The sequence below is a fragment of the Melopsittacus undulatus genome, chromosome 10 (assembly GCF_012275295.1).
Source record: "Melopsittacus undulatus isolate bMelUnd1 chromosome 10, bMelUnd1.mat.Z, whole genome shotgun sequence".
NCBI classification, from domain to species: domain Eukaryota; kingdom Metazoa; phylum Chordata; class Aves; order Psittaciformes; family Psittaculidae; genus Melopsittacus; species Melopsittacus undulatus.
This window is the reverse complement of record NC_047536.1, coordinates 23,649,459-23,674,915: the sequence shown is the minus strand read 5'-3', so window position 1 is coordinate 23,674,915 and position 25,457 is coordinate 23,649,459. Positions and strand designations below refer to the sequence as shown.

At 44.7% G+C, this 25,457-nt stretch overlaps 1 protein-coding gene across 1 annotated transcript; it reads left to right on the top strand.

Moving 5' to 3' along the window:
- Positions 1-1,335: 1,335 nt before the first annotated feature.
- FAM83C (family with sequence similarity 83 member C) lies at positions 1,336-25,306 on the top strand. Its single transcript, XM_005147527.4, has 4 exons — positions 1,336-2,855; positions 9,551-9,718; positions 13,228-13,352; positions 23,908-25,306. The coding sequence occupies exons 1-4, from the start codon at positions 2,238-2,240 to the stop codon at positions 24,848-24,850; spliced, it is 1,854 nt and encodes a 617-aa protein (XP_005147584.2). The 5' UTR covers positions 1,336-2,237; the 3' UTR covers positions 24,851-25,306.
- The last annotated feature ends 151 nt before the right edge of the window (positions 25,307-25,457 follow it).

Below are 25,457 nucleotides of genomic sequence, written 5' to 3'. Positions count from 1 at the left end.
AGTATAGCAGCCTGGGGACGCTGCCTTGAAAGTGGGACTTGGTGTGTGTGTTTAGCCAGAGGGAATTTTCCCCTTGTCTTTCTCTGCTGATTGAAGAAGGTGTGTAGGCAACACTTTCCAGATAAGATCCTTGCTTTTATAGCTGGCAGAAATTGGCTGATGTGATTCCCACATCCTGTGGTGGCCAATCAGCCTGTGGAGTGCCGATTACAGACATTTATCTCTTTCCCAGACAGCAGGGGCAGGATACCTCACATCTAATTTTAGATGTCTGCATGGTAAACTTCTGTCACTGAGTGCAGCCTCAGCTTCCCTACTTGGTGGAGGAGATCAGCACATTTCATCTGACCTGTTTCACATGTCTGCTGCAGACTCCCCAGAAATCATTGCCTCTCCCCACCACCAACTGAAGAAGCCCAACCTGACAAGCTGGGCTGGAGATGTTTACATCCTATGTGCTTTCATATGCTGAAGTCCGTGAGAGATTACTGCAGGGAGAGTATATCATTACCAAATACCAGCTGGTGACAGTGGTAATCCCTTTACTTTACAGAATCAGCAGCAGTTGTTCATCTGGCAGAAAACACACATTTGGTGACTGTTTTAGCATTCACGTTCTTTTCAGGGGTGTAGGAAGGCAAAAAGTAGGGTGATGTTACCCTTCTTTTATGTTATCACCAAGGTCATGTTATCACCCTGGCAAAGCAGCTCCAGAAAAAGACCCATGATGTTATAGTTGCTTCTATTTGTTTTTTCCCCAAACTTCCTTCCATTGTGTTTGGCTGTTCACATCCCATTTTAAGTTAATGTTATTCTTTAGTTCCGTCCCATATCTGTTGTCACTGCTGGCTTTGTGCCTGCCTGCTGCATTGCAGCACAGCTCTGTCAGGCAGCTTACATCTTCTGGCTAAAGCTTGCGTTCTTGCAGTTTGCACGGTCCTGGTAAGAGTTTGTTCTGACTTCAGGGATCTAAAGGCTAGACAGATAATCTAAACTAATAGTCCCACTCCAGTTCATGGATAGTGATAATCCCTTGGGGACATGATTCATCCCAGTTGACTCGAAATTTGGTGTCTGAATGTACTGGTTCACACTTACACATGGCTGGCTCTGCATTGACTGCAGCCCAGTCTGAGAGCAGACATTTAGCTTTTAGATGACTTAATTTAGGCTGGATGAATTTAATTCACAGGGGTTTTGTAACTTGTAGATAAAAGGCTGGCTGATTAGATCAACTATCCAGCCAGTTCTTCATTCTCTGGTTAGCCCGTGGAGTTTAGTATAGTAGCTTGATGTTAAGTGAACTGGTTGGGGTGGGAGAGGTCCACACATCAGTCTGTGGACTCTGATGTGCCTCCTGTGCACAGGTTTTCATGTGCTGTATTCTGTTCTGGGTAGTGTGTTCCTAGCACAGTATTTTAAATCCTATATTAACATCAGCCTGTATTGTTTCTCAGAGAATAGCTTCATGATGCTTTTGGCAAGCTGGAGTTAACCATTCCCAGAATACACAGCATGTGGACAGCATCATAATTCTCATAGCACCAGGTTCCTAAGTTTGAATGTCTCTTTCTTGAAGGATTTCCAGGGAGATGCTAAAAAACCACATGAGCTATTGCTCTTGTAGTCTGGGGTATCTAAGAACATGAGCTGTCACTTACTGTGATCCTTTGATATCAAAAAAGATGTTGTTTTGGCTTCTCTGCCAGGTGCCAAGCAGAGTTTGGGCTAAGAAATGCTGAGGAGTGTTAGCTATGGCTCAGGGATGAATAAGTTTCTTGGCCAAGTCTGATTACCCACTTGGGATATTTGTATTTCATTATAACTGACACTAAGAATCATGTTTGATTTCGAACAAATTTCAAGCAGGAACAAGTTTCAGCATCTGCATTTCCACTGTGAGCACAGTGAGGGACAAAACAGGTTAGAGCCTGCTTGGCCAAGGGTGGGGACCTCTCAGTAGGGAAGGGGAGGGCAGCACATGAATCAGTTACAAGGAAAGGGAAGGAGTAGATTGAAAAGCTGACCTTCCTCTCTTGCAAAAGGGATACTCTAAGCACCAAGTGTCAGGTGTGTTTCTGAGGAAGCCAAGGAGGGAGCTGGGGAAAGCCAGCTCCTCCCACAGAGTGGGAGGCTGTACCTGGTAATTAACTCCCAAGCAGAGGAGTGGAGCTCATGCTGAGTCCTGAAGGAACCTGTTGTGAGGAGCTCAGGAGTGCAAGAGGGCCAGAAAGGACATGGAACCAGACAGGGGACTAATCCAGCTGGAGAGGCACTTCCTAGCAGCAACAGCTCCAGTCATGTTCAACTATCTAGCAGTAGAGGTGAGACCACAGTTCCATCGCAGCTATGGGGGACAGCAAGGGGTGTCTGGGCCGCTGAAGACCCGCCTGGAGCAGCTGAAGAAGCCATGGTGGAGGGAGCCTACTCCACTGGTGCTCCAGCACAGTGAAACAGCCAGGCTTGCTATTGATGCCTTTCTTGAGCAGGGGGAACGTGGCTACCTGAATGCCATCACCGAGGAACGGGAGCTGCCTTTTCTTTCCACACTGGACATGGAATATATGAGCCATCAGAGAAATCAAAGTTTTCCAGATCCCAGTGCACTGAAAGACAAAGGTGCTGACCCTGGTGATGCGGACACTGGAGACAGGTTCTCCCTCAACTCTGAACTAACATCTGGCACCTACTTTCCACTGATGTCTGATGTGCACCCTCCAGAGCTAGAGCTGGGCTGGCCTGGAATGCCCTTCCTCACAGTATCTGGCCAGACTCAAGCCACTGTGGTTTTCCAAAGAAACAAAGCCAACAGCATTAAGGATTTGCTCCGGTCTCTGATCAGCCGGGCACGGACGGTATGTATAGAGCTGTAACCCTTTAGTGGGGTCTCATGTCACAGCACCCGTGTCCTGGTGGCTGGTCCCACAGCTGTACACCCCACACTCCAAGCTCTTGCTGCTCTCTAGATGTCTGACATGATGTGATTGCATTTTTCACTAGCAGATCTGTAAATGTTCCTGCTCCTTTCTTTTCCTGTAATTTTTTTATGCCTGGGATTTCATGCCATACAGGCAGTGCCCTTAAAAGTACCTTGCGCTGTATTTGTGAGCATGCAGAGCATGGTATCCAAGCCTGGAATGAGTGAGTAGCAGGGTGTGCAGCGTTAATGCTTAGCTGTCCTCAGCTGGCAAATGTGCACCAGCCAGCCCTTCTGCCCTCTGCCAAGGAGTTGGCATAGCCAGGGCTTTTCCCGACCCCCAAACAAGCAGGGTAAGAGGATACCACAGGTGAGTTGCTGTGAGAAAATGTAGGACCTGAGTTAATTTGTGGGACTGAAAGCCTGTGGTTTGAAGTAGGTTAGAATACATCATCATATCTTCTAGACTTGATGTCTGTGCTTCTCTCTGAGGATGAGTAAGATCAGCCCATTTTACCCCATTGCACAATTTCTGCTGGGTAGAGATTGCCAACCCTTGGATGTAATAAAAACTGGACAGTTACAATATTTACCTACCAAGCACAATCCTGGGGTGAATTTGCTCACTAAATTATGCTCCTTCTTTTTTTCTTTTACTTTGCCACTATACTGTGTACTAAAGCAGCAGCTCAGACAATTGTCTCTCGGACACATTTTCAGCTTTTATTGTCTTTGTCTTCTTTATGTTTCTTTTCATCTGTCCCATGTCAGTTTTGTAGTATTTCATTTCAATAGCATGACGACACTGAGTAATCTTTTAGTGCAAAGTTCACTTTTAACCAGTCAGCTTCTAGCAGATTTATCAGTCCTGTAGCTTCTTATTTAGCTTTACAGTCACTCCTTACATTCATTGCTGCCTAGTGCAGAAAGAGGGAGATAAAGAATTGTTAAGCCTGGAGTTCAGCTGGGTCAAAAACACAAGCAGTTTCCAGGCAGGCTGACCCAAAGTGCTGTCTTCTTATCTTCCATCACCATCTGCAGAGTTGAGCAAAGTTATGTTGTCCCCAGCGAATAAATGTGGGGCCATGCAGCAGCTCAGGTTGCTGTGCAGCATCGTAACATCATCAAAGGACCAGAGAGCATTGAAATTTAGGTGTGAGGTGAGGTAAATGGGGATATCTTTTTTGTTTGTCCTGAAGAAGACTTTTGCCATGTAAGCAACTGCTCCATTGTAAGCAGCGATTGCTTAAAGCCTGAACTTCCATTGCACCTTTATAGGCAAATACAGGAAGTTTTCTCCAGGAAGTAAGTGACAAAAAGCTCTGTTTGTTCTTGCAGGCAGCTGAATTATGATACTTTAAATGATCTGAAAAGTCCTGTGACACTGCATCCTTTTCAGCAATGAAGATTAAGACATAGTCATGGCAGAATGCACAAAGTAAATGGCTACTAAGACATGTCCCCTTGTCACTTAGCACGTGTCCTGGATCTCTGACAGTATTGTGATCCTTTAAACCACATGAAAAACATCTTGCTGCTTTCTCAGTCCACAGGAACTTCTCTGTTGCTGCAGGGAGGTTGCCCAGCAGTAGGTGCCTTACTGCACTTTAAGTATGTTTGAGCTTTTGCCTTTTTTTGCTTGGCTTGAAAAAGCACTGACAGCCCTTTGTGTTCAAGTTGGAGATTTTCACAGTGTTTTTGACTGTTGTGTTATGTGTGAGAATGAGTTTTCACCCATCTTACTGGTTTATTACTGGTGTTTTACTGGCTTCTAGGTTACCAGCTCTGGCCAGTGCTTCCCATGATTAAGTTTATGATTGACAGCAGTTCCAGCTCATTCACAACCCCAGTTACGCATCTTTAAGTAGTTACTGAGTCATTTTGCCCATCAAACCATCCAAAAGGACATTACCTATATGTCCTTTAATGACAAAAGTGCAACCAGAGGTTAAAAGATCTTTTGCTTTAAGTGCCAGTAGCAGCACTCCTTGCTTTTTTTGCTTTCCAACTTCAAGTATTTTTCTCCACTGAACTTTTATGCCCTTATTATATGTCCCTCCTTTGGAATGTTTCTCCTCCTGTGTGCTTACAGCTGACACGGAAGGGGGGTACAGTGCTGGTGGGATGTGGGAAAGAAGTTGAGATCCCTGAATGTTTTACCTGGCTCCTGTAAACAGGAAGGTGTGTGTCTGGAAACGGTTGCTGTTTTCTCCTGTACAGTCATAGAGAACATCATCAGCTGACATATTTTGCAACAGCATTATTTGTACTGACAAATCAGCAAAAAGGGCATGTGTTTTATTGGTACATTTTGCTGGTGCAATTTTGTCTTTCTGCTTTGCTGTATTTAACCTGCTCTCTTTGAAGACGCATTTTGAGATTTGAGCTTTTCTCTTTGCAGACATTAAGAAGATGTAGCACGGCCACACCTTAGCCTTCATTTGATAATACTATTACAATTTTAGTTTAGTTGAATGAGTTCCAGTCTGGTTCAAACTGTCCATGCTGCTTCTTTCACCCCTCTTGTACAACTCTGACACTGGCTGCACATCTCCATTTGCATGCAGTGGTAGAAGGGTCCCTTATGGGCCCCAGAGAAGCAAAGTATTGTTTCAAATGGCAATGCTACAGTAATGACCAAAGCCACACTGCTATTGGCAAATACCAGTAAAACCAGCTGTGCTGGTTAGAAACCAGACAGGTGGCAACCCCAGTGGGGTGCTGTAAGTGCTGTAATTCCCAAGGTGGTGACTGCAGTAATTGCTGAATTGTGAGTTTCCAGAAATGGATTTAGAAATGCCATGGTTTAACCCTACAATGGCAAGGTGTGAATCTTCCAGAGCCTGTGGGGCAGCAGTGTCTTTGCAATGTCCTGACCCCCCACGGCTGTACCATGGGCTTGGAGGTCATGATTAGCATGGAGAGGAAGGAACTAGGATGCTCTGAGCCTTGCAGGTCCCACCACTGAAACTGAGGGGATGGAGGCACTGGACATAAGTTGCTTAGATTTGTAAAGCCTGATTGACTTAAATGTGAGACACAAGCTGACAGGAGCCTGAATTGTAGGTGGTACTTAGGTACCTCCTTCCACTGCTTTCCAAAGCTGTTGGAAATGATCTTTAAGGCTTTACACCTTGCTTTTATGACAGTAAGTTTTTAGGAGGCTTCAGGGAGAAGACTTCCAAATTCTTCTTTCCCAAAAACTTCTTGGCTTTGGGGTTGAGCTGATGTTACTATAAGAACAGCCTGCTTTTTTACCGAGAGGATGTGGTGATCTGAGTGGTCCTTACGCTTGTCTTGTTTAGAATGAGCAGCCCCATCATGGGTGTCTGCATCTCCACCAAGTGAGGCTGCAGCAGGACGCAACTTCCCCTTTCTCCTTGCTGCAAACTGCAGTGCTCATGGGCTTGCCAGCCTGCTTGCCTGGTGTTGGCTATGGGCTCTTGCCAGCATCACCACAAGCAGCTCTACCCAAATCGCTCCTTGAGGAGGCCATGAGTAGAGCTGCAGCCTGCTGCCAAGTGCAGCCCTGCTCTGGCACACACAGGTCTATCTGCAGAGCTCCACCCAGCTTGCACAAGCTGGCGTCCTTCTGCCCGGGCGCACACTGATGCTGGAGCCACGCAGCTCCAGGAGGTGCAGGTCTGCCTGCACCCAGCCCAGGGCACTTGGTGCCACCAGTGACTGTGCCACATGCTGTCATGCACACCTATGGCCTACTTGGCCCTGTCCCTCACACAGCATGTGCTGTAGACTGGCAGTGCTGGGCTGTGGTAAGGAACAGCACTGAACCCTGCCAGAGCATCTGAGCACTGGTAGAGAAAAGCAAGGTGGTGTGGACCTTCTGTCTCTATCAGGTACAAGCAGTGCCTTGAACACTGAGGACGAAGTAGCATCTTGACTCCGTTATACTGACTTCCCAAGGCAAGTTTAGATTGTCTCCAGGCCAAGCCTGCCTCAGACCTAAGCTTGAGATGAACTGGAATATTGTGAGGCATGTGTGGCTGAGAGGGACTTGCCTGAGGCCTTACATAAGGTTTGGGCTATAGTTTTTTCTTGGTGCTTCATCATTAGAGGATAGATGGCCCATCAAAGTCATTTGGCTAAACTGTCTTTGGTGGAAAGGCAGTGTGGAAAGACGTGGTGAAGTTCTGTTCTGCTCTCTGTTGGGTGTCAGCGGTACCTAACGCTGATAGCCCAATAGCAACATTAATTTGAGAAGCTGAAGATACTTTTCAGTGCTCTCAGAGCTCTCCTAGGGCTGACACTCCTGTCGTTGTGAGATGGATGCATTTCAGGAGGGGAGAAGATTTTGCCAGAGCGTCATAAGATGTCTGGCAAGACAATAGTGAGAGCTACATAAGAGGTGCCCTTTGGAGTCAGGCTCTGAAGCATGTGTCTCCCAGGGCCAGGGTGAGAGGGTAGAGATGTGGGTTTGACCTGGACAGTAGGAGTGATTTTTAGTTCTTGATGATAGCTTTTGTCCCATGTGGATGCCTGGGATCACACCAGCCTCCAGGAAGGTTCTTGCCCCAACTCTGCTGTACTGGGATGGGGCTGGAGATCTGCAGATCTGCAAGATGCTGAGGACTAGTGACAGTATGTAAGGCATCATCACAGGGATTGTCTCTGGGGACAGATTGTATAGAGCCAATAAACCCTGTCCATCTGCAGAAGGAATAAATCCCAAAGGGAGCAGGAAGCAACCTGTTGGCATGGCTGCCCTCCTCTGCCATGGCTTGGTGCAGAGTCTCTCTATGTGTGTGCAGGCAGAGCAGGGCTGAGAGGGGCCAGCTTCCCAAGTCAGAGACTGGGCAGGAGAGAAAGGAGAACCCAATGAGGCCCTGCCCTCCCCATGGCAGTTGCCTCCACTCAGCATTTAGGCTGTGGTTATGAGCCTGGAAAGAGGTAGTTCATTAATGAAAACAGAGTAGAAAAGCCATTGGGCAGCGGGTGATCTGGGGCCAGCATGCCAGTCTGGAGCAGAGGTATGAGCTTGTCCCCATACCCAAAGACTGTGACACTTGGAGCTCCTCTACTTTTCTGAAACTATTCCAGTTCAGACCCATTCACACATAGAACTCAGCCTCACTGCTGTCCTCTGCATTAACTCTTTGTTTGAAGAGGAACAGCTAAGCAGAAGTGGCAGAGGAAAGCTCACCTTACATGGTCTGTTCCATAGGGTGGTTTGAACTATGGGGAATTGCATTCATGGCCGTGCTCTAACACAGGCAGAGGAGGTGTATGAAAACAGGATTCCTGCCTTCTCATGGGGTGTGTGGTGAGCAACAGAACAAACTCTATCATGCATTTTGTGCACCAGGTGTAGTGTGGGGCATGACCATTGAGTAGCAGGGCAAAAAGGCCATTGGATCTTCACTCCAAAACTGGGTGCTTTTTAGACCATCTTTATTTGGGCATCCTCTATGAAACTCAAAACCAGTTATGTACACAACTTACAAGTACTGAACAGTTACCTTATGAACTACCAAGCTATGGCAGATACTGAGACTGAAGTACTTTGTCAGTAGTTCCATTACTTTTTTGGCTTTTGAAATGCAGCTGGCCTGTTGGTAAATCCTTCACTACTTTACCTTTCTCAGTCCCCCAATGTGTTGACTTCTTCCATGAGTTCTCAGTGTTAATTGTTAGTGGTTCAAGGTCTAAGTCACTGGATGGCTCTGCAAGTAACCTCAGGTGAAGTGTGCCAGGTCTGACATGTGCAATAATGAGATATGACAATGTGCAATAAATTGTCCAGCTCAGAAAGTGCCCTTCTGCCTGTTCCTTCCTTCTCTAAGATGTCCCCTGATTCCCGTCACTAATAGTGATGGCCAACAGATGGATCTTTGAAGAAGGACATGGCTTTCTTCAATCTCATTCTTTAAAGGACTGGCAGTTCTCTTTGATTTCTTCCTTTTCAAAACCCCTCCCTTGGAGACCTTTTATGGCAAATCTTCAGTTTCTGTATTCTTTTAAATAACGTTAGTGTTATTCTTTCTTCCTGCCGTTGGGTTTCATAACCATAGCTTACATCCCGCGCTGTGTTAGTAGGAGTGCTGCCAGCAGGAGAGGGAAGGGATCTTTCTCACACACATGATTCTACAGTTTTGTCTGTTTGCCCCTAGGACATAATCTTGGAACATGGACAGGCACATACTTGATCAAAATACCTTCTCCCTTACTTGGCAGTGTGTACTTCTTGAGGAAATACTTCTTTATATGAATATGGTAGTCATCTGTGGAGTCACTCATACCGACTGAATAATGATTTTGGTCAGTCTCAGCTCTTCCATTCCTATGCTGTATTTCTGTGCTTAAGGCCATACATACTTGTTGCATCAATGATACTCAGTTTGTGCACAGGCATTACCCTTTCAGCTATTTCTTTCTGTGAGTGACAGATGAGACAGGAGGTAGCTGCATGAGGAATGTCTTCATAGTTATTAAAAGAGATTTTATCTGCCATGGTGGGGTGAGGGCTGTTAAACACAAAGATCCAGAAGCAGCCTCCAGCCGTGTGGCCACAGATGCTCAGTAACTCGGGAGGCTTGAATACTTAATTCATAGTTTAAAGCACAGTTCATTTGGGCATGAGATTTCAACAGCCTTTTAACTCTTTTCCCCGGCTAGGTGATAGCAATTGTGATGGATCTGTTTACAGACATGGAAATACTGTGTGACCTGCTGGAGGCCTCAAGCAGACGGCACGTCCCTGTTTACCTGATCCTGGATGAAGAGTACTTGAAGCATTTTGTGGAAATGTGCAATAAAATGGCTCTTACTCAGGACAGCTTCCCAGTAAGTTCTCATTTACCATACCCAGTGTGTGACTAAGTCTTGGAATCAATAAAACCCAGGTACCCTTACTCAGTTGAAAAAAAATCATGTTTTTAAAAATCTCGTGTTAAGATGTGCTTTTAGGCTTTGCGTTTAGGCTCATGGGTTCATGAGGGATTTGTGAAGAGCCTGATTCCTCACTCAGTGGGGTGCCCATCATCAATAGTGGGTGGTGCCCAGAGCACACAAACAATAAAAATGAGTGTGTCAGTGTGATAAGCTCTCTTGGGAACTTGTAGACTCAGAAATGCACCCCAGTGTCTTGTTGCTCCTCATACAGCCTTTCTGGCTACCACCTGTCAAGGAAGTTGGTTTTTTATTGTAACTTGTTAGTCATAGAATCCCAGACTGGTTTGGGTTGGAAGGGACCTTAAAGCTCATCCAGGTCCAACCCCTGCCACAGGCAGGAACACCTTCCACTAGAGCAGGTTGCTCCAAGCCCCTGTGTCCAGCCTGGCCTTTAACACTGCCAGGGATGGGGCAGACACAGCTTCTTTGGGTACCCTGTGCCAGTGCCTCGCCACTCTTTACAGGGAAAAATTTCTTCCTAAGATCTCATCTTGGTCTCCCTTCTGGCAGGTTAAAGCCATTCCCCTTTGCCCTGTTGGTAAATGTAAAATATTTTAGTTTTACAACATTCAAAATAGATGCAGACATTTAAGACATTTGTAAAATGTCTTAATTTGCCCTAATTTTTAACCTGTCTGCACAAAGATTAATTTAGAGATACTTCCTTTTTCCCCCATGTTGGCAATGCTCTTCTTACAAGCCAGACTCATTTTATCCTGCCTCTTCAAGTGGCAACTGTTAGGAAAAACTGCTTCATGTTGGTGCATGTTTTCTTTCATAAACAACTGCATCACTGAAGTCACCTGGTGGATCCAGAGAAATTCCATCTCTCTAAGATTTATTGTATTTGCTTCTCCTCCAAGATCCTGGCTATTGTTTTTAATTAAAATTAGAATGAGTTTACATCCGTGGAGATGTCTGTGTCTATTTGTTAGACCTGATGTCATGTCTTGTGCTTGAATGGCTAATGAGCACTTGCCTCCCCCACTGGGTGACTCAGGCCTCATTGTGAAGTGCCTCATGAGCTGATGCATCTCATACATGCTTGATATATACATACATTAACATACATGCTTGATATCCACATCTAAGTGGAATGAGTGTTTGTGTTTTATTCTTGGCTCTGACTTGTGACAGGATGTCATGGTAAATCTCCATTTGGAATAATTGGTGACAATCTGTAGTTTAATGGGGAGTTTGGAGCAATTTTCCCTCCAGCATCTTACTTCTAAGAACATTCTGTGAGCCTGCTGGTGTCAAATCCTGGTGCTGAGCATCAGCAAATCCCACAGTGGGAGCATTAGCAGCAATCACAGCAGAAGGCTTCACTGTCTTAACTGGGTTTGTTTTCAAGGGGCCATCTGCTAAACCTAAAACTACTGTTTGAATCAAGTGGCAGTGGTACCTGGGAGTCTGACTTTCCTGCAAGACTGCTGGATTCTCATATTGTTTTGACAATTCAGAGCCTGGATTGCTAAGAGGATGAAAAGGATGGAAAAAATAAGTCAGGTATCAGAAACTCACCCAGCCTTGGAAAGAATAGAGAAGAACAGAGGGAGGGAAGAAATACTGTGGTGACAAACATGGGTATAAAAAATAGGGATTAAGAAGAGGATTAAAATCAAAAGCTATAATATATAATATATATTAAAATATTAATAAACTTAAAAAAAAAAGCATAAGAATTCTAATTTCAAAATACTTATAAAATATGTATAAAATAAGGGTATCTCTTATTTGAAGTGGGTTTAACTACTTTGAGGGGGAGAGGAACCTCCTCCCAGTGAGTCTTCTCACTGGTTTCCCTGGAGTCTTCTGCAGGCTAAACAACTCTACTCTCTCAGCCTCTCCTCATAGGAGCTGTATCCGGGAAGCCCACCTCCTGCCCACAGGGCCTCTTACGGGAAGAGGGAAGCCGTCAGGAATGGAGTCACCTGCCACAGGGTGACTACCTCCTGCTCCTCACCCCTGAGGCACAACTAGCGCACCATGAGCCTCACGTGAGGCCAGACTGGGAGAGCCAGTCCCTGGTCCCTGACCATGTACCTGCAGCCTGGGGAGTCCACACATGCTCAGCCTGCCCTGGAGGGGGAGAAGGGGACACAGTGATGCCCAGGAGCAGCTCCTGGAGAGGTGGCAGGGAATGGGTCTGCACCCTGCAGGGAACATCTGTAGGCAAATCACAGCTATTCCTGCTTGTCTATCTGCAGCACTGGCTGCTACAAGCTTCTGTGCCTGGCCCGACTGAAATCTGCTGCATGCTGGAGGGGACACTGTCAGTTCCAGCAGGAGTACACATGGGCAGCAACCACCAAACAAGCAACCAAGAGGCAAAACAGCCCCATCAGCTTGTGCTGCCTGTACCAACTGCCACAGGTCTGTCTTCTGCAGGGCTGATGATAGGCAGGGATGAGCTGCCCACAAAGAGATCTGCTGGGACCAGGTGGTGACAGTTTGTGACAACCCCTGGTGTGTCAGAGCCACAGTGGATGGCAGGGGAGCTGCCCTGGAGGGACAGTAAGGGATGACCTGGCAGGCCAGCTAGATGTAGCCTTAAGGATGTCCATTTACATGTGAGATGTATTTTTTGGCACTTCATAGTAGAGATCAGGCTTGTAACTGTTTCCAGTGACTGTTCTTCTCTTTGCCTTCCCCAGCTGAGGTGCAAATAACTTCTATTATGGGCAAAAATCTCACATTACAAAAAAGGCTCCTGATGGATACTTAGCCTTATTTCTCATTCTGCACTGGGCAGTTGGTTTTACAGGCAAAAGTCGTGTCAGATAAGTTCTTTCCAGTCTTTAATGAGATGAGGTTTGATTCACTTGAGTACAGCAGCTGAAAATTCTAATACAATTTTTAAATATACTATTGAAAGGCAATTCTTAAAATGTAGATGTACCTTTTGTAAATCTTTTATTGAGTGATGTTGTGCTGTCACCACATAAAATCAGAACAGCACATTCAATTGGGTAGTTCGTAGCACATAACATGGTCATAGCGCGTAACAACTGGCTAGTTAATATAGATCAAACATTAGTTTAAATGCAGAGGCATCAGGTAGGGTGGTTAGTTGAATATTATCAGTAATCTGGAAGAAACTATACTCTTACATACTTCAGAAATTATCTGTAGGTTCATAGGATTCCCCAAATTGTTTTCAAATCAGCATTTGCACCTACATAGAACTTGTTAATACTTGCTGGTATTTTAATTTTATAAAAGCAGACAGTGTGACAAAATATTTGGTGTGCAGAAGCCAAGAAATACTTGCAGCCTTGCTGCATTCTGCCTCTGGAACAGAGCTCCTGTTTGAGGGACTCCATCAATGATACGTAAGGGAACATTTCAGTTTGGTTCAATACATGTGCCTTGACCAACTCTTCCCTCTCTCATTTCAGAATATGCGCATAAGATGTCTGAGTGGAGATGTATACTACAGCAAAGCAGGCAAGAAGTTTGCAGGCCAGGTTCTGGAGAAGTTTATCCTGATTGATTGCGACCAAGTTCTTGCTGGTACATACAGGTAATTAAGTATAGTGACTACTGTGACAAAGACTGGTGACACTGAGAAGATGCTATTACCAAAATACTGAATAATGCAGCTTTTATTTTCTTCATGGTAATGGTACACTGGTTTTTCTCTTCATTTTCCCTTATAAATGTAAGGTTTCATTTTGATGCTTTACCTTCTTCTACTCTATCCTTACATCTTACTTACTTACATCTTACTTACTTACTTAGAGATCTACTCTACCTTGCAGTTTAGCTTTCAGATAACATTAATTGCTTGTCTGCCAGCATTGACATCTCTGTCTGTGAGTATCACTTCATTTCTTAAAGATGTAAAAAATGCTCTGCCAGGCCAGATGATGCTCCACCTAGTCTAGATTCTGTCTCCTGCTGATGCTGTTTAGGAAGAGCAGCCCAAACTGCTATGTGTGGTCCATCCCTCTTGTCCTCCCATGGCATGTGTAACCATTGCATACATCCCTACTTACTTCATTCAGTACCTCTTCTGTTCCTCTTGTCTGTGAATTTGTTCTAACTCATTGTCTGTTCTAAACCAGTCTCCTACTAATTTAATGAAGTGCTCCAGTTCTAGAGCTGCAGATTGGTTAAAGAGCTGTCCTACATTCAGCTAAGTCATCACTTTCACAGTTTTCCAAGCCTCCATCTTATCCACTCATTGTCTTTTTCTTACCTAAAGTGAAGACCTCAGCCTTTTCGGTTCCTCCTCAGCAGCTGCATCCCTCAGCCATTTTAATTACCTTTCTCTGCACCCTCTCTAACCTCACTATGTCCTTCTTGAGATGCAGAGACCAGAGCTGCATGCAGCCCCCAAGATGTAGAGCTGCACCAGAGTGTTACAGAGCATCAAAATAGTGCTCTTTGCTTTGATAGTATCACCCTTGCTGACAGTGGACAACAACCATTGCATTTTTTAGCTACTATTGTACATTGAGGTGATGATTTCAGAGAATTGCTGCTGATGATTCTGAGTTCTTTCCTAAGCTCTTCCAGGTTCAGCATTTGTCCTGGTTTTGGCTTGGATAATTTGGCTGAGTTAATTTCCTTCCTAGTAGCTGGTGTAGTGCTGTGTTTTGGCTCTAGTCTGATAATTATGCTGATAACACACCAGTGTTTTAGTTGTTGCTCAGTAGCACGCACTCTGATCAAGGACTTTTCAGTCTCATGATCTACTAGAGAGGAGGGGCACAAGAAGCCGGAAGGGAGCCAGAGACAGGACACCTCACCCAAACTAGCTAAAGGGGTATTCCGTACTACAGAACATTACTGCTGCTACTACTACTACTATTATTATTATTTATTTCAATTATTAAACTGTTCTTAAACTCACAAGTTTTAGCTTTATTTTTACAATTCTCCTCCCCATCCCATCATGGGGGAAGGTGAGCGGAGGGAGGAAGTGAGCAGCTGTGTGGTACTTAGTTTCTGGCTGGGGTTAAACCATGACAGCATCACACATTTTTCCCTATGGGTACACCACATTTTCCTACACTGAAGTTCAATTGCCACATATTTGTCCACTTGCTCAGTTCTGTGAGGATTTCCTCTGCTGGATTTCCTCACCTTCAGTGTGATGCTGAATGACCTAAAGGAATTGAGATCCTCTGCAAACCTGCTCCCCTCCATGCCTGGAGTCACTGACAGAATCAAAACCAGTCCCAGCACCAGTCTCTGGCCCCTCACTGCTGACTCCTACCCACGCTGAAAAATTACTGTAAAGCCCTATGTACCCTTTGCATCCTGTGTTTTCACCAGCTCTCAGTCTGTAACAAGACCTTTCTTCCATGTCCATGACAGCTTAGTTTCTTAAAACACTGTGGTATAGAACCTTGTCAAAGGCTGTTTGAACACCACAAATTATGTATTTGGCTGGTCCCTTTATCCATGTGCTCACTGACTCTCCAAACTCCAGCAGGTCTGTGAGGCAGGGCTTGCCTTTGCAGTAGCCCTGTTGTCCTTTTTCCAGAGGCTGTGCTGCTCCATGCCATCAGTAACCTTGCTCTTCACAGCACTCCCTGCCATGGCCCAGGGTGGAGGTCAGCTCCAGTGGTCAGCCTTCCCCAGTCAGCCTTTTTTGATGAATTGCTGCATTTTTACACAGTTACCTTTCTTGAAATTGAATATCCACAAGCTGCATTTATTTAGATGGTTCTCTCTCATTAGAGTGTTAAAATCGTGTTGTGATCATTATTACAAATGGGCTCTTCCACTTACACCTCTGGAACCGAGTCTAATGCATCATTCCAGACCACATCCTGAATAACATCTTTTCTTGTGGTTCAAACAATTTAGGGTAGTTAATTCTGGCAAGTAATGATTTTATTGCTTCCAAAAAGTTTTTCTCCACAGCTCATCCTAGTGAAGCATTAACCTAGTATGCGTATGACTGGATGAAATCTCCCACTATTACTGTGTGTCCTAACTTTTCAGTCTCTGTAATCTCAGCGTTGTCTGACCAGCACCACTGATCAGAGGGTGGGGAGTACTGTTCTTGTACTGTGTTTGTATTAGTAGACTCTGAGTTTTCCACCTACATATCTTCCCCACAGTATTTTCACACTGGTACATATCATGTTATCCTTCACAAACAGTGCAGCTCCCCAGGAGACAGTTCTGATCTTTCTGGGAATTTGGTGCCCTGGCAATACTTTATTCTCCTTCTACCAGGTCTCCTTGGACACTATGCTCCCTCTCCCTATCTCTTTTCCATCTCCCGGCCAGCACATGCAGGACCCTTGATGTACCAGAGTCTTCATCGGTGTTATAGCTCCAACCTGCACCTTCTCCTCTGCTTCTGACTTCAAGTGTGTGGAGTTTTCACCTTATCAAACGCTGGCAATGAAAAATGGAAGTACCAAGTTGAAACTGGGTGTGTAGAGTCTCTATATAAGCAGTGTGGAGAGCAGTGTCTGGCAGCATTTTGACCATCCTAAGACATGTATCTAAGAACAATGGAGTTAATTACTGCCTGGAAACATCTGTCCATTTCCAATGACTGCAGGGGGTGGGGAGTAGATAACTGAGACCACTCATTTTTGAATGGCTAAAACTGAATGTGTGACGGCTGGATTGAAGCCTATTCAGTAATTTCTCATGCAGGAGAACTTCCAAGCCTTTAAGCATAATATCTGTCTTTTGTGAGACAAATTGACCACAACTGCATGAAGTGGTAAAGATATCCCCACCCACTACACTGCAGCATTGTAATGGTGACTTCTGTCTTTTCCTCTGTCCCTGTTCTGGCAGGTTCTAATCTGCTGTCTGCCCTTTAGACTCATGCTAAACATTGAAGGGACCTTTTTTCAACTGTCCATGGGAACCCTGACCTCTTTTCTTAATGTTAGTATCTGAGAACTCATCAATATATAGAGACCATCAGGGTTTTTGCGCCAGTTTGAATTTATTGACACTGATTTTTGTCTGTCATCTGTAACTTACCAACCCCATACCATAAGATCCTCTTGCAGCTTCTGATTATCCACTTTTCTTTTGACCACCACTGATAATTTTGTCAAGATCTCTGACATGGGCTGTTTCTACCACTTTCCAGGATGTTTCTGAATATGCTGAATAGCAGCAATCCCAGCACAAAACTTGCATGATTCCAGCATTTGTATCCTGTCTTTGGTCAGCTGTTAACTCCTCACAAAGATCTTCCTTTGTGCTCCAGGATCACTTAAGTTTTCTAAGAGCCTTTGCTGTATGACCATATAAAGTCTCTTTAAAAACTCAAGTGTCCAACATCAAGCAGATCACATGAATCTGTGTGCTTGCTGCCTCCTTCAGAGAACTATGAGAGGCTTTTGAGGCATGGCTTCCTTCCACAAAAACATGCTGAGTCTTCAGCAGTATGATTATAGTTATTTATGCATCTAATCATTTTCCTCTCCATTTGCTTCTACCAGTTTGTTCAGTATGGAAATAAGCCTGGCTGGTTTGTAGTTTTCCAGGGCTCTTTAAAAGGTTCACATTTACTACTTTCCATTCCTCTGGTACCATGTTCAATTTTAAATTATAAGTTATTCCCTGGTTAAAAATTGGAAAATTGCTGACTTCCAGTTTTTGAGGGCTGTTTACTTTAATATTTTCCTTTAATGCACCTTTTAACTATGGTGACTTTTTGGATGTTTTAAAATATTTTTATTTTGATAGGTACGTTTTCTCAGAGCCTCTAATATAGCATCTTCAAACAACCTTCATGCCGCCTCAGGCATTTAACCTTTTTGGTTACTCTTTGAAATCTCCTTTTAATAGTATTCCTCACTTTCTCTTTTAAGTTAAGTATTAATGTTGTGGATTATTTCAGTCCTGAAAGAATATTGAATATGGGTACATCATGGTTATTTTTTGCCAAGTGGCCTTTCCCTTCTGAACTTGTAATGTTATTTCTCCTTTTGCTGGTTTTCTGGTTAGTTTCTCCAAAAAGCAGTCATTTATAGTGTCTAAACTGCAGTTTCTTCAGCTCTTCTAGTAATGGCCCCTACTCAACATGGCTATAACTGAATGTCCCTTCAGTCCTCTGCTTTCTGCCTTAGCCTCTTAGCACTTCCTTAGCATGGCATAGTTATCATCAGCACTCTGCTCAGAAAGATCACAGCCCTAATGCTATGTTTTTCCTATTTGGGAGTGGAATTTTAATCCAACAAGAATATGTTTCATTTGTTTTGATATATATGTTGATATAAGTGTGCCATTGCCCCAGCAACATATCCTCTATTTGTCCTTTCTGTATAATTTCTACTCTTGCAGTTATACTGTTCCTTGATTTTCTTCTACCCAGTAAGTTTCTGAGACGCCTCCTGTGTCAGAGTCGTCATTTCAATTCAGGTATTTCACAACATCTGCCTGTTTCTTTAGCTCATAAATTTTGAGTTGCCATAGAGGAGATGAAATTTCTCAGCTCTAAATGTAAGATAGTCAAAGTATCAGTGTGTGTCCTGTACTGACAGAGGGAAGGAGCTCATTGTTTGCTGTATTGTACTGAAAGAAACTCAAGATTTGGGGTTGAAGCCAACATGGTTCTGAAACTGAGAAATGAGAGGAGAAAGTTGAGGGTTGTAAAAGCTCTGCACACGGCTTCAGTACAGAGGAATTAAAACTAAGTACATAAATGTTTGGCAATGGACAGGTAAAGCAGCATGGGTTTGAAGCTGGAGGAAGCTTGGAATTGCTTTAGATGAGAAGTGCTCATACTCACATGTGTCCATGTCCCAAGCAAGAGGAAAGAGTTTTTAGGAGTGAGTTCCAGACCTAACTCAAGTGGTCACCTCAAGAAAGAAATTATAACTAAGCAGAAAGTGAGTGCATAAGGAATGGAAAGCCTAAGTATATCAGCAAGGAAACCCCAGGCAGGTGTGTGTAGCAATAAAGTGAGCATTGCCAGGAAAAAATATTATAGATAATCTTTAGAGTGCACCAAAGCGAAGAGGAGGAAGTCCTCAGGTGTATAGATAAAAAGTGAATCCAGAAGAAAGAGAAAAGGCATCCTGCTGTAAAGGTGAATAAGAAGCAGGAAATAACTAAGATGGGATACCCAAATTAACTGAATATATTGCACTGTTTCTAATCAAAATGAGGAGTGGAAATGACTTCAAGTACTATGGAAGCAAGCTTAAGCTTGTAAGTAAGCTCTTCAAAGAGCTTTAAAGTAATATTATTGTATTTTTATTCATGAAAAAGGCACTTGAAACTAGAGGTCTAGTAATGAATGTTATGTACGATCTACATTTAGCAGTGAGCAAAAATGATGCACAGAAGTTTGTATTGGCATACAGAAAGAAGAGAATACCTTTGACAGCCAAAGTGAGAGAACAGAAATGAAAGTGAGCAAGAGAAACTACTGAAAGAATTAAAGCCCTCTCTGCTGCAAAGGTTGGAAGCAGCTGCAGCAGAGAGGCTGGGTGTGAAGAACTGGAGTCACCTGTACAACACAGCATAGAACGGGCACTGCAACCCTGGACCTTACTGGGGCTTTACAGAGCGGTCCGCAGTAGAACTAATCCTGTTGTTGAAGCCACTGCTGAGCCTGGTCTCTAACCGGGATACCGCTGCATCCTTCTGCCATAGGTGCTTAACCCCAGGCAGAGCCCCGGGGCAGGTGTGCTGGGCAGGACTGGCAGGGGGAGGTGATGTTGCACCTCCATCTCCTGGCCAAAGGCTGAGCTGCACGGGTTCCTGAGGGTTCCTGCTCCTGGAGTGGCTTGGAAGCAAGGCAGGAATTTTGGGATAGGGGATAGAGTTCCTATCCTCCAGCCATCCTTCCATGTACTCCTGTAATTTGTGCCCCAGGGTTATTCAGAACTGGGTATGGGATCTCTGTGTGCAGCAGTTTGTTATGGAAAAAGTAATGGCAGGAAAATCCTGCCACTTTTAGAAACTCACATGAACTTGTAGCATCCATAGTGGCCTGCAGCAAGGAGCTCCACAGCTTGCCTGTGTTGTGCAACAAAGTACCTCTTCTTGTCTGTACTGAATCTGTAACCTGTTAGATTCATTCAATGCTTCACTTTTATACCAGGAGAGGTAAAGAATGAACATTCCCTGGTATTTCCGCCTTGCCATTCATGGAGGAAAAGACCTTTTTCAGTTTGTAGTGATGGGAACCACAGCTGGCAAGGCCACATAATCCTGTCATGGATATCTGCACTATGGCAAGGAGGAGGGCTGTGCCAGTGAGGGGATTTGGATTATTGCTTCCAGGTCCTGCTGTGGCAGAGTGGGCAGGCCCCTTTTGGACCAGCATGGGAAACTGGAACACAGGAATGCCTGGGCTGGGGAAGGAGCCATAGGCAAAACAGAGGCAGGGACAGTCTGAAAGCCAGGGGATTGTATTGCTGGATCTGAGGTTGCTCCCCTTACAGGGGAAAGGACTGTTCATACGGATGAGAGGATGTGGCTGGGTGTATTTGTCTCATGCATTTCTGTAGGGAGGCAGTACTTGGGGCACAGGGTGCTGGGAGAAGACAGAAGGTGGAAGACACTTTGTCCAAGGAGTAAAGGGAAACCTAAGCAAGATCTGTTGTTTACTTCCTGCTAAGGTGAGGCCAGAGGCCTTGATGGGTCGCTGTTGTGATGTTCCTGCTGGGCCATCTGTGTCTGAGACATGAGACCTCCTCTCCAGAACGAGGACAAACATGACCCCTTGCACAGCTCCCTTTCCAGGTTTACTGGCAGCAGTGGTGCCAGGCTGGGTGAAGAGGGGTGGCTGGCATTATCCGACCAGAGTCCTTTCACAGCCCACAGCAGTGTGAGGGGTGCACATCTGCTCCTCCAGAGGAGAGGTGCTCAGCCCCTAAGTACATCCGTGGGTTTGAGTTCAGGAGAACACAAGTGTATGTGTGAGTGGAGTAGGTGCTGAGAAGGGATACATATAAGCACTGTGCATTGCAGGTGCAGCATGCTTGTGTAGAAGGGTAATAGCTGTAAGCAACGTGGACAGGAAGAACTGGTACTCCTGGAAGCCAGGCAGTGCCCTGGGATAGGCGCCTTTGACAGTGTCAATCTCCCCTGACTGGGCTCTTGGATTTCTTCAAAGAACTCTCACAGCTTGAAGAGAGATAACTTTCCTTTGCAAAAGTCACCTTTCCCATCTTACCATATTTACTTATATAGGCATAAATTGTGTTCTTTAGAAGAGCGTCTACTAATTTGTGCTGTGCAGTTATGAGACTTAATGGTCTGGAACATTAAAACAATTATAGCACTTTAGCAACCTTCCACACTTCTGATAACCAATGCACTTTCAAGTGACAGCAACACATCCTGGTTAGTAGCTGAGCTATTTCATCCTTGCATTCCTTTGGTCCTCTTGGGTTAATGTTACCTGGTCCTGCCAATTCGTTACTGTCTGCTTTGTTGATGTTTTCTAATCTCTTCTACAGAGATTTCAACATGAGACTGATCCTCCCTTATGTTCTGTATAAAAGTGGGTTCAGGGCAGGGATAATCCCAAACTCCTGTACAATAAACACTGGTGTAGAGGAATTGTTTGAGTGCTCCTATTACACACGTGCTAGCTCCACAAAGAACTGAGTATTACTTCTTACACCTTTTGCAATGTGTAACCCAACCTTTTTGGAAGATGGGCTTTCCAGTCTTAATAGCTTCTCATCTGTCACTTAGCCATCTCAGCTATTTTCTGTTTGTTTTTCTGTCATATCTCTGTGAAGTTGTATTCATTTGCTTTGAGCCTCCAGTATGGTATCTCTGGACACTCTTCATGCCATCTGCAAAGGTTCTTCACTCTTTTACTACTTCATTCTTACTTAATTTACCTGGTTTGATATTAAGCAGAAGAGTATTGAGCTTTTCATTTTATGTTGCTCTTTAGGGGGTGTGTATGCTGAGTGTAAGTATACTGTGTTCTTCATAACAACATTATGAACTGTAGCAACTGCATACTATTTAGGAACAAGCCAAGAGCTGGTTTTCTTACTAAAAGTTCCCAGATAGCTGTCTTGTGAAGTAAACATTGATAAGGTACCAAAACATAATGCCAGTATCTTGTCCTGAAATGACACTTGAGAATGATGTAACCTCCATTACAATTGCTCTCCTGTAGTTTCTGTGATTTCACCCTGCTCTTGTCAAAGTCTGTATCTTGCTTTAGCAGCTGATAATGCAGCCCTACACTGGTACTTTCCTCTGTGAAGGTTCTGTTTTATTTAACACAATTAGTCTGCTAGTCTGGTTTAACTATAGCAAGAATAAAAGAAGCAGATGGTGATTGGGGTGACCAGGAGCCTGGAGAGCCTACTCTGTAAGAGGAGCTTCCCTATTTGATATAGGAAAATGAAGATTGGGAGGAGAAATGTGGTTATTATCTGTAGATATGGCAGGGTTGTTTAATTAAGTTACAGTTTTGGCACAAACAGCAGGTAGGTTTAAACAGATAAAATATGCAGAGTGGCAATTAGTGAAAGTTCTTCCCCAGCTTGGACAAAACCTAATTTGTCTTAAGGTGGAATATAACAAGCTCTCAGAAAAGATCCCAAGGCATTGTACTGCAAGAGTAGGGACTGGACTTGCTGAGCAAGGGACTGGTGAACTTCTAACACCATGCACCTCTGAACTGGATGCCATGGAAAAGGTGGAAAGAGTCTAGGGAATCTCGCAGCAGTATGTATAGAAAACATCAGCAGCTTTCCTGTCCTGAGGCATTCCCGTGGGGCTCGGGAGACCTCTGCTCCCCTAAATCTCCATTCCTCACCCTCCTGCCTGCATAAGTGGCTCCTTCAACTTCATCACATGTTGCAGATGTTAAGGACATGAGAACATTGCTCCTACCAAGGCAAGGGTGGAGAGCAGGACACCAGGCATGCCTTGGTATCCACCTAACAGTCTCCTTGGCCTCTGTGGAAGGAATGGGTGCTGTGCAGTGTGCTAGCCAGATGCTGAGCTAGAAAGTCTGCAATGCAAATTGGGCAGAAAGAGCCCTTAAGTTCCCTCTGCTTCGTATCTCACTTTCCCACCACCATGCCACCTCCAGACAGTTGGAGCTTTCCTTGTGTCCTGGGTTCAGCAGTAGCAGTCTTGTTTTCTCCTTTTTGGTAGCTGGTGTAGGGCTGTGTTTTGACTTTCGGGCTCAGAATGGTGCTGTTAGTTCATATGTTTTTAGTTACTGCTCAAATGTTTACTCTGGCCAAGGACTTTCTGAGCCTCATGCTCTGTCAGGGAGGAGGGGAAGCTGGGAGGAAGCAGAGACAGGACACCTGACCCAGGCTAGCCAAAGAGGTATTCCATACCATAGCATGTCATGCCCAGGATGTAAAGGAGGGTTACCTGGAAGGGTGAGTTCTCTGGGGTGGTTGAAGGAGGTATCGGTGGGTGCTCGGTTGTACAGGGTGGGGTGAGTTATGGGTCGGTGAGTGGTGAGGTGTTGTATTCTCTTCACTTGTTATTTCCTTTGTCATTATTAGTAGGAGTAGCAGTAGTGATTTATGTTATACCTTAGTTATTAAACTGTTCTTATCTCAACCCGTGGGAGCTACATTCTTTGGATTCTCCTCCCCAGCTCTCTGGAAGTTGGGGGAGCAAAGGGGAGAGTGAGTGCATGAGCTGTGCGGTTTGGGTTTAAACCACGACACCTTGGCACAACCTGCTTGGTACAGGCCGCACCCCCTGCCCACAGTACTCAGTGGGGAATGGGAAACCGTGGATCCTCGCTTATAGGCAGAGAGTGCTGGCAAGAGGGAGCTGGAGAAGAAAAGGCTCAAAACGTGCTGCTGTGCTTTTTTAGGCAGGGACCTGTTGCTGCTCTGCATCTTTCACGGGGCTAAGGAAAACCAGCTGCTATCTCTTGATCACTGTTACATGTTTATATACAGTTCGCTACATCACCAAGCTGAAAACAAATGACCATTTTAGGGTTGTTCTTCAGTAATTAGGTAATGAGTACATTAATTTCTACAAGTAATCTCAGACTTGCACACTTTGGGGAACATTTTAATGATAAAAATGGGGTAGCAATACATCACTCCAGTGTTAAAATCAATGCTAGGTATCTTGGTACTCTCTGAACTAAGGTTACATGTGTTTTCCTTTATTCACAGTTTCACCTGGCTTTGCAGTCAAGTCCACACTGGCCTGGTGACCCACTTCCGGGGTCAGATTGTTGCAGAGTTTGAGAAGGAATTTCGGTACTTGTACGCAGAGTCCAGAGCAGTGACCAGCTTCTGTGTGCCAGATCCTGAAACATGTCCCTCTTCTCAGAACACCTCAAAAGTTGTGAGCTCCCTTTTAAAACCCCCACAGGTGATTGATATTGAAACCACGAGCCCCTCCAGCAGCCTTTCCAATGTAAGCATCAAAAGCATAAAAGTGTCTCCCTTCTTGAAAAACTCCAACTGCAACGTGCAGCTGGAAAAGCAAGATTCAAGCTCAGATTCTGGTAATAATAAGGGGAAGGAAGATGCATCTCTGAAGCCCATGTGCCCTAAGCAGCAAGGAGAACCACCAGATTCAGCAAATAGTCATCCAAATAAATCCACCCCTGCTTTGTATCACAAATCAAATCTCATGACAGTAAGGACATTCCTGCCACCAGAGCTTTCCCCTGCCCTGAGCTCCAATAAACCTTGTTATCAAGGGGACAATACAGCTAACAACAGCCACTGCTCCCCACCAACACAGGAGCAGTCCCTGCAGTCCCTTTCAGAGGGTGCCAGTAGCAATGGGACAAGCCTGAAGCAGAAAGGGCCTGCTGCTGCCCCTGAGGAACCAACAGCAGAGAATGACAACACATTTTATGGGCTGGAAAGAAGACAGAGTCCTGGACAAGGAAATTTGGATCTGCTCTCCCCATACAACCAGCTAAAACGAGATAAAAAGCCAGGAGTTCCTTGCTATGATAAACTCACTGAGGACGTGCTGATGGAAAAGAACAGTGCATATGGGGCTGAGAAAAGAATGACTCTTGGGCACAGTAAGCTGGATCTGATCACCAAGTACAATAAGTTAAAATCAAAACACATACACAGTCGATTCGAACTCTGACCTGGGTCTTGAGGTGTCCTTTGGTCTTATTTTCAAGTGGTTGCTTTTTCCCACCAATCATCATATCTGGAGCTTGAAATCAAAATATGGGTGGCAAATTAGTCTTGTTCCTGTTCAAAGGGGTCTGTGGTGGTTTTGATTATATGCAGATGAGTAATTTAGATGAAATTAGCAAGTACAGTTCAAATTTTCAATTACAAGATCATGGCAGGAGAGAGAAAATGGCACAAACATAATCCACACTTCTGCGTTCTTTTTACTCATTTCAAAAAGAACCATTTCTCCCAAAACTTGCAGTAAAACCATTGCTATGGCTGGAAATGGTTTGGCTGCTGTGGTCTTCAGGGTGAACCCGGGTTCTCTTTGTACAGAGCAATTTCTCTCTCTGTGTCCCTGTGCTGAAAATGAGATGGCCAAAGGCAGGGGAATGTTAAAAATAAAGGAGCTGTTCTGCTGGAAAAAGCTGTGTTGGGTCCCTAAGCATGGCCTGAGCACCCTAAGCATGGCCACCACCCTCTGTGCTGAGCTGTGCTGGATGTGGGTGGTGTGTCTGGGCACATGGCTGGCATCTGCATGTGGTTGACATTGACACGTAAGTACTGTTTGC

Excerpts from the sequence above, each read along its gene's own strand:
- FAM83C (XM_005147527.4), top strand. The coding sequence starts at position 2,238 with ATGGAACCAGACAGGGGACTAATCCAGCTGGAGAGGCACTTCCTAGCA. Across the intron at positions 2,856-9,550 it reads TGATCAGCCGGGCACGGACG|GTGATAGCAATTGTGATGGA; the intron begins GTATGTATAGAG and ends TTCCCCGGCTAG. Across the intron at positions 13,353-23,907 it reads GTTCTTGCTGGTACATACAG|TTTCACCTGGCTTTGCAGTC; the intron begins GTAATTAAGTAT and ends CTTTATTCACAG.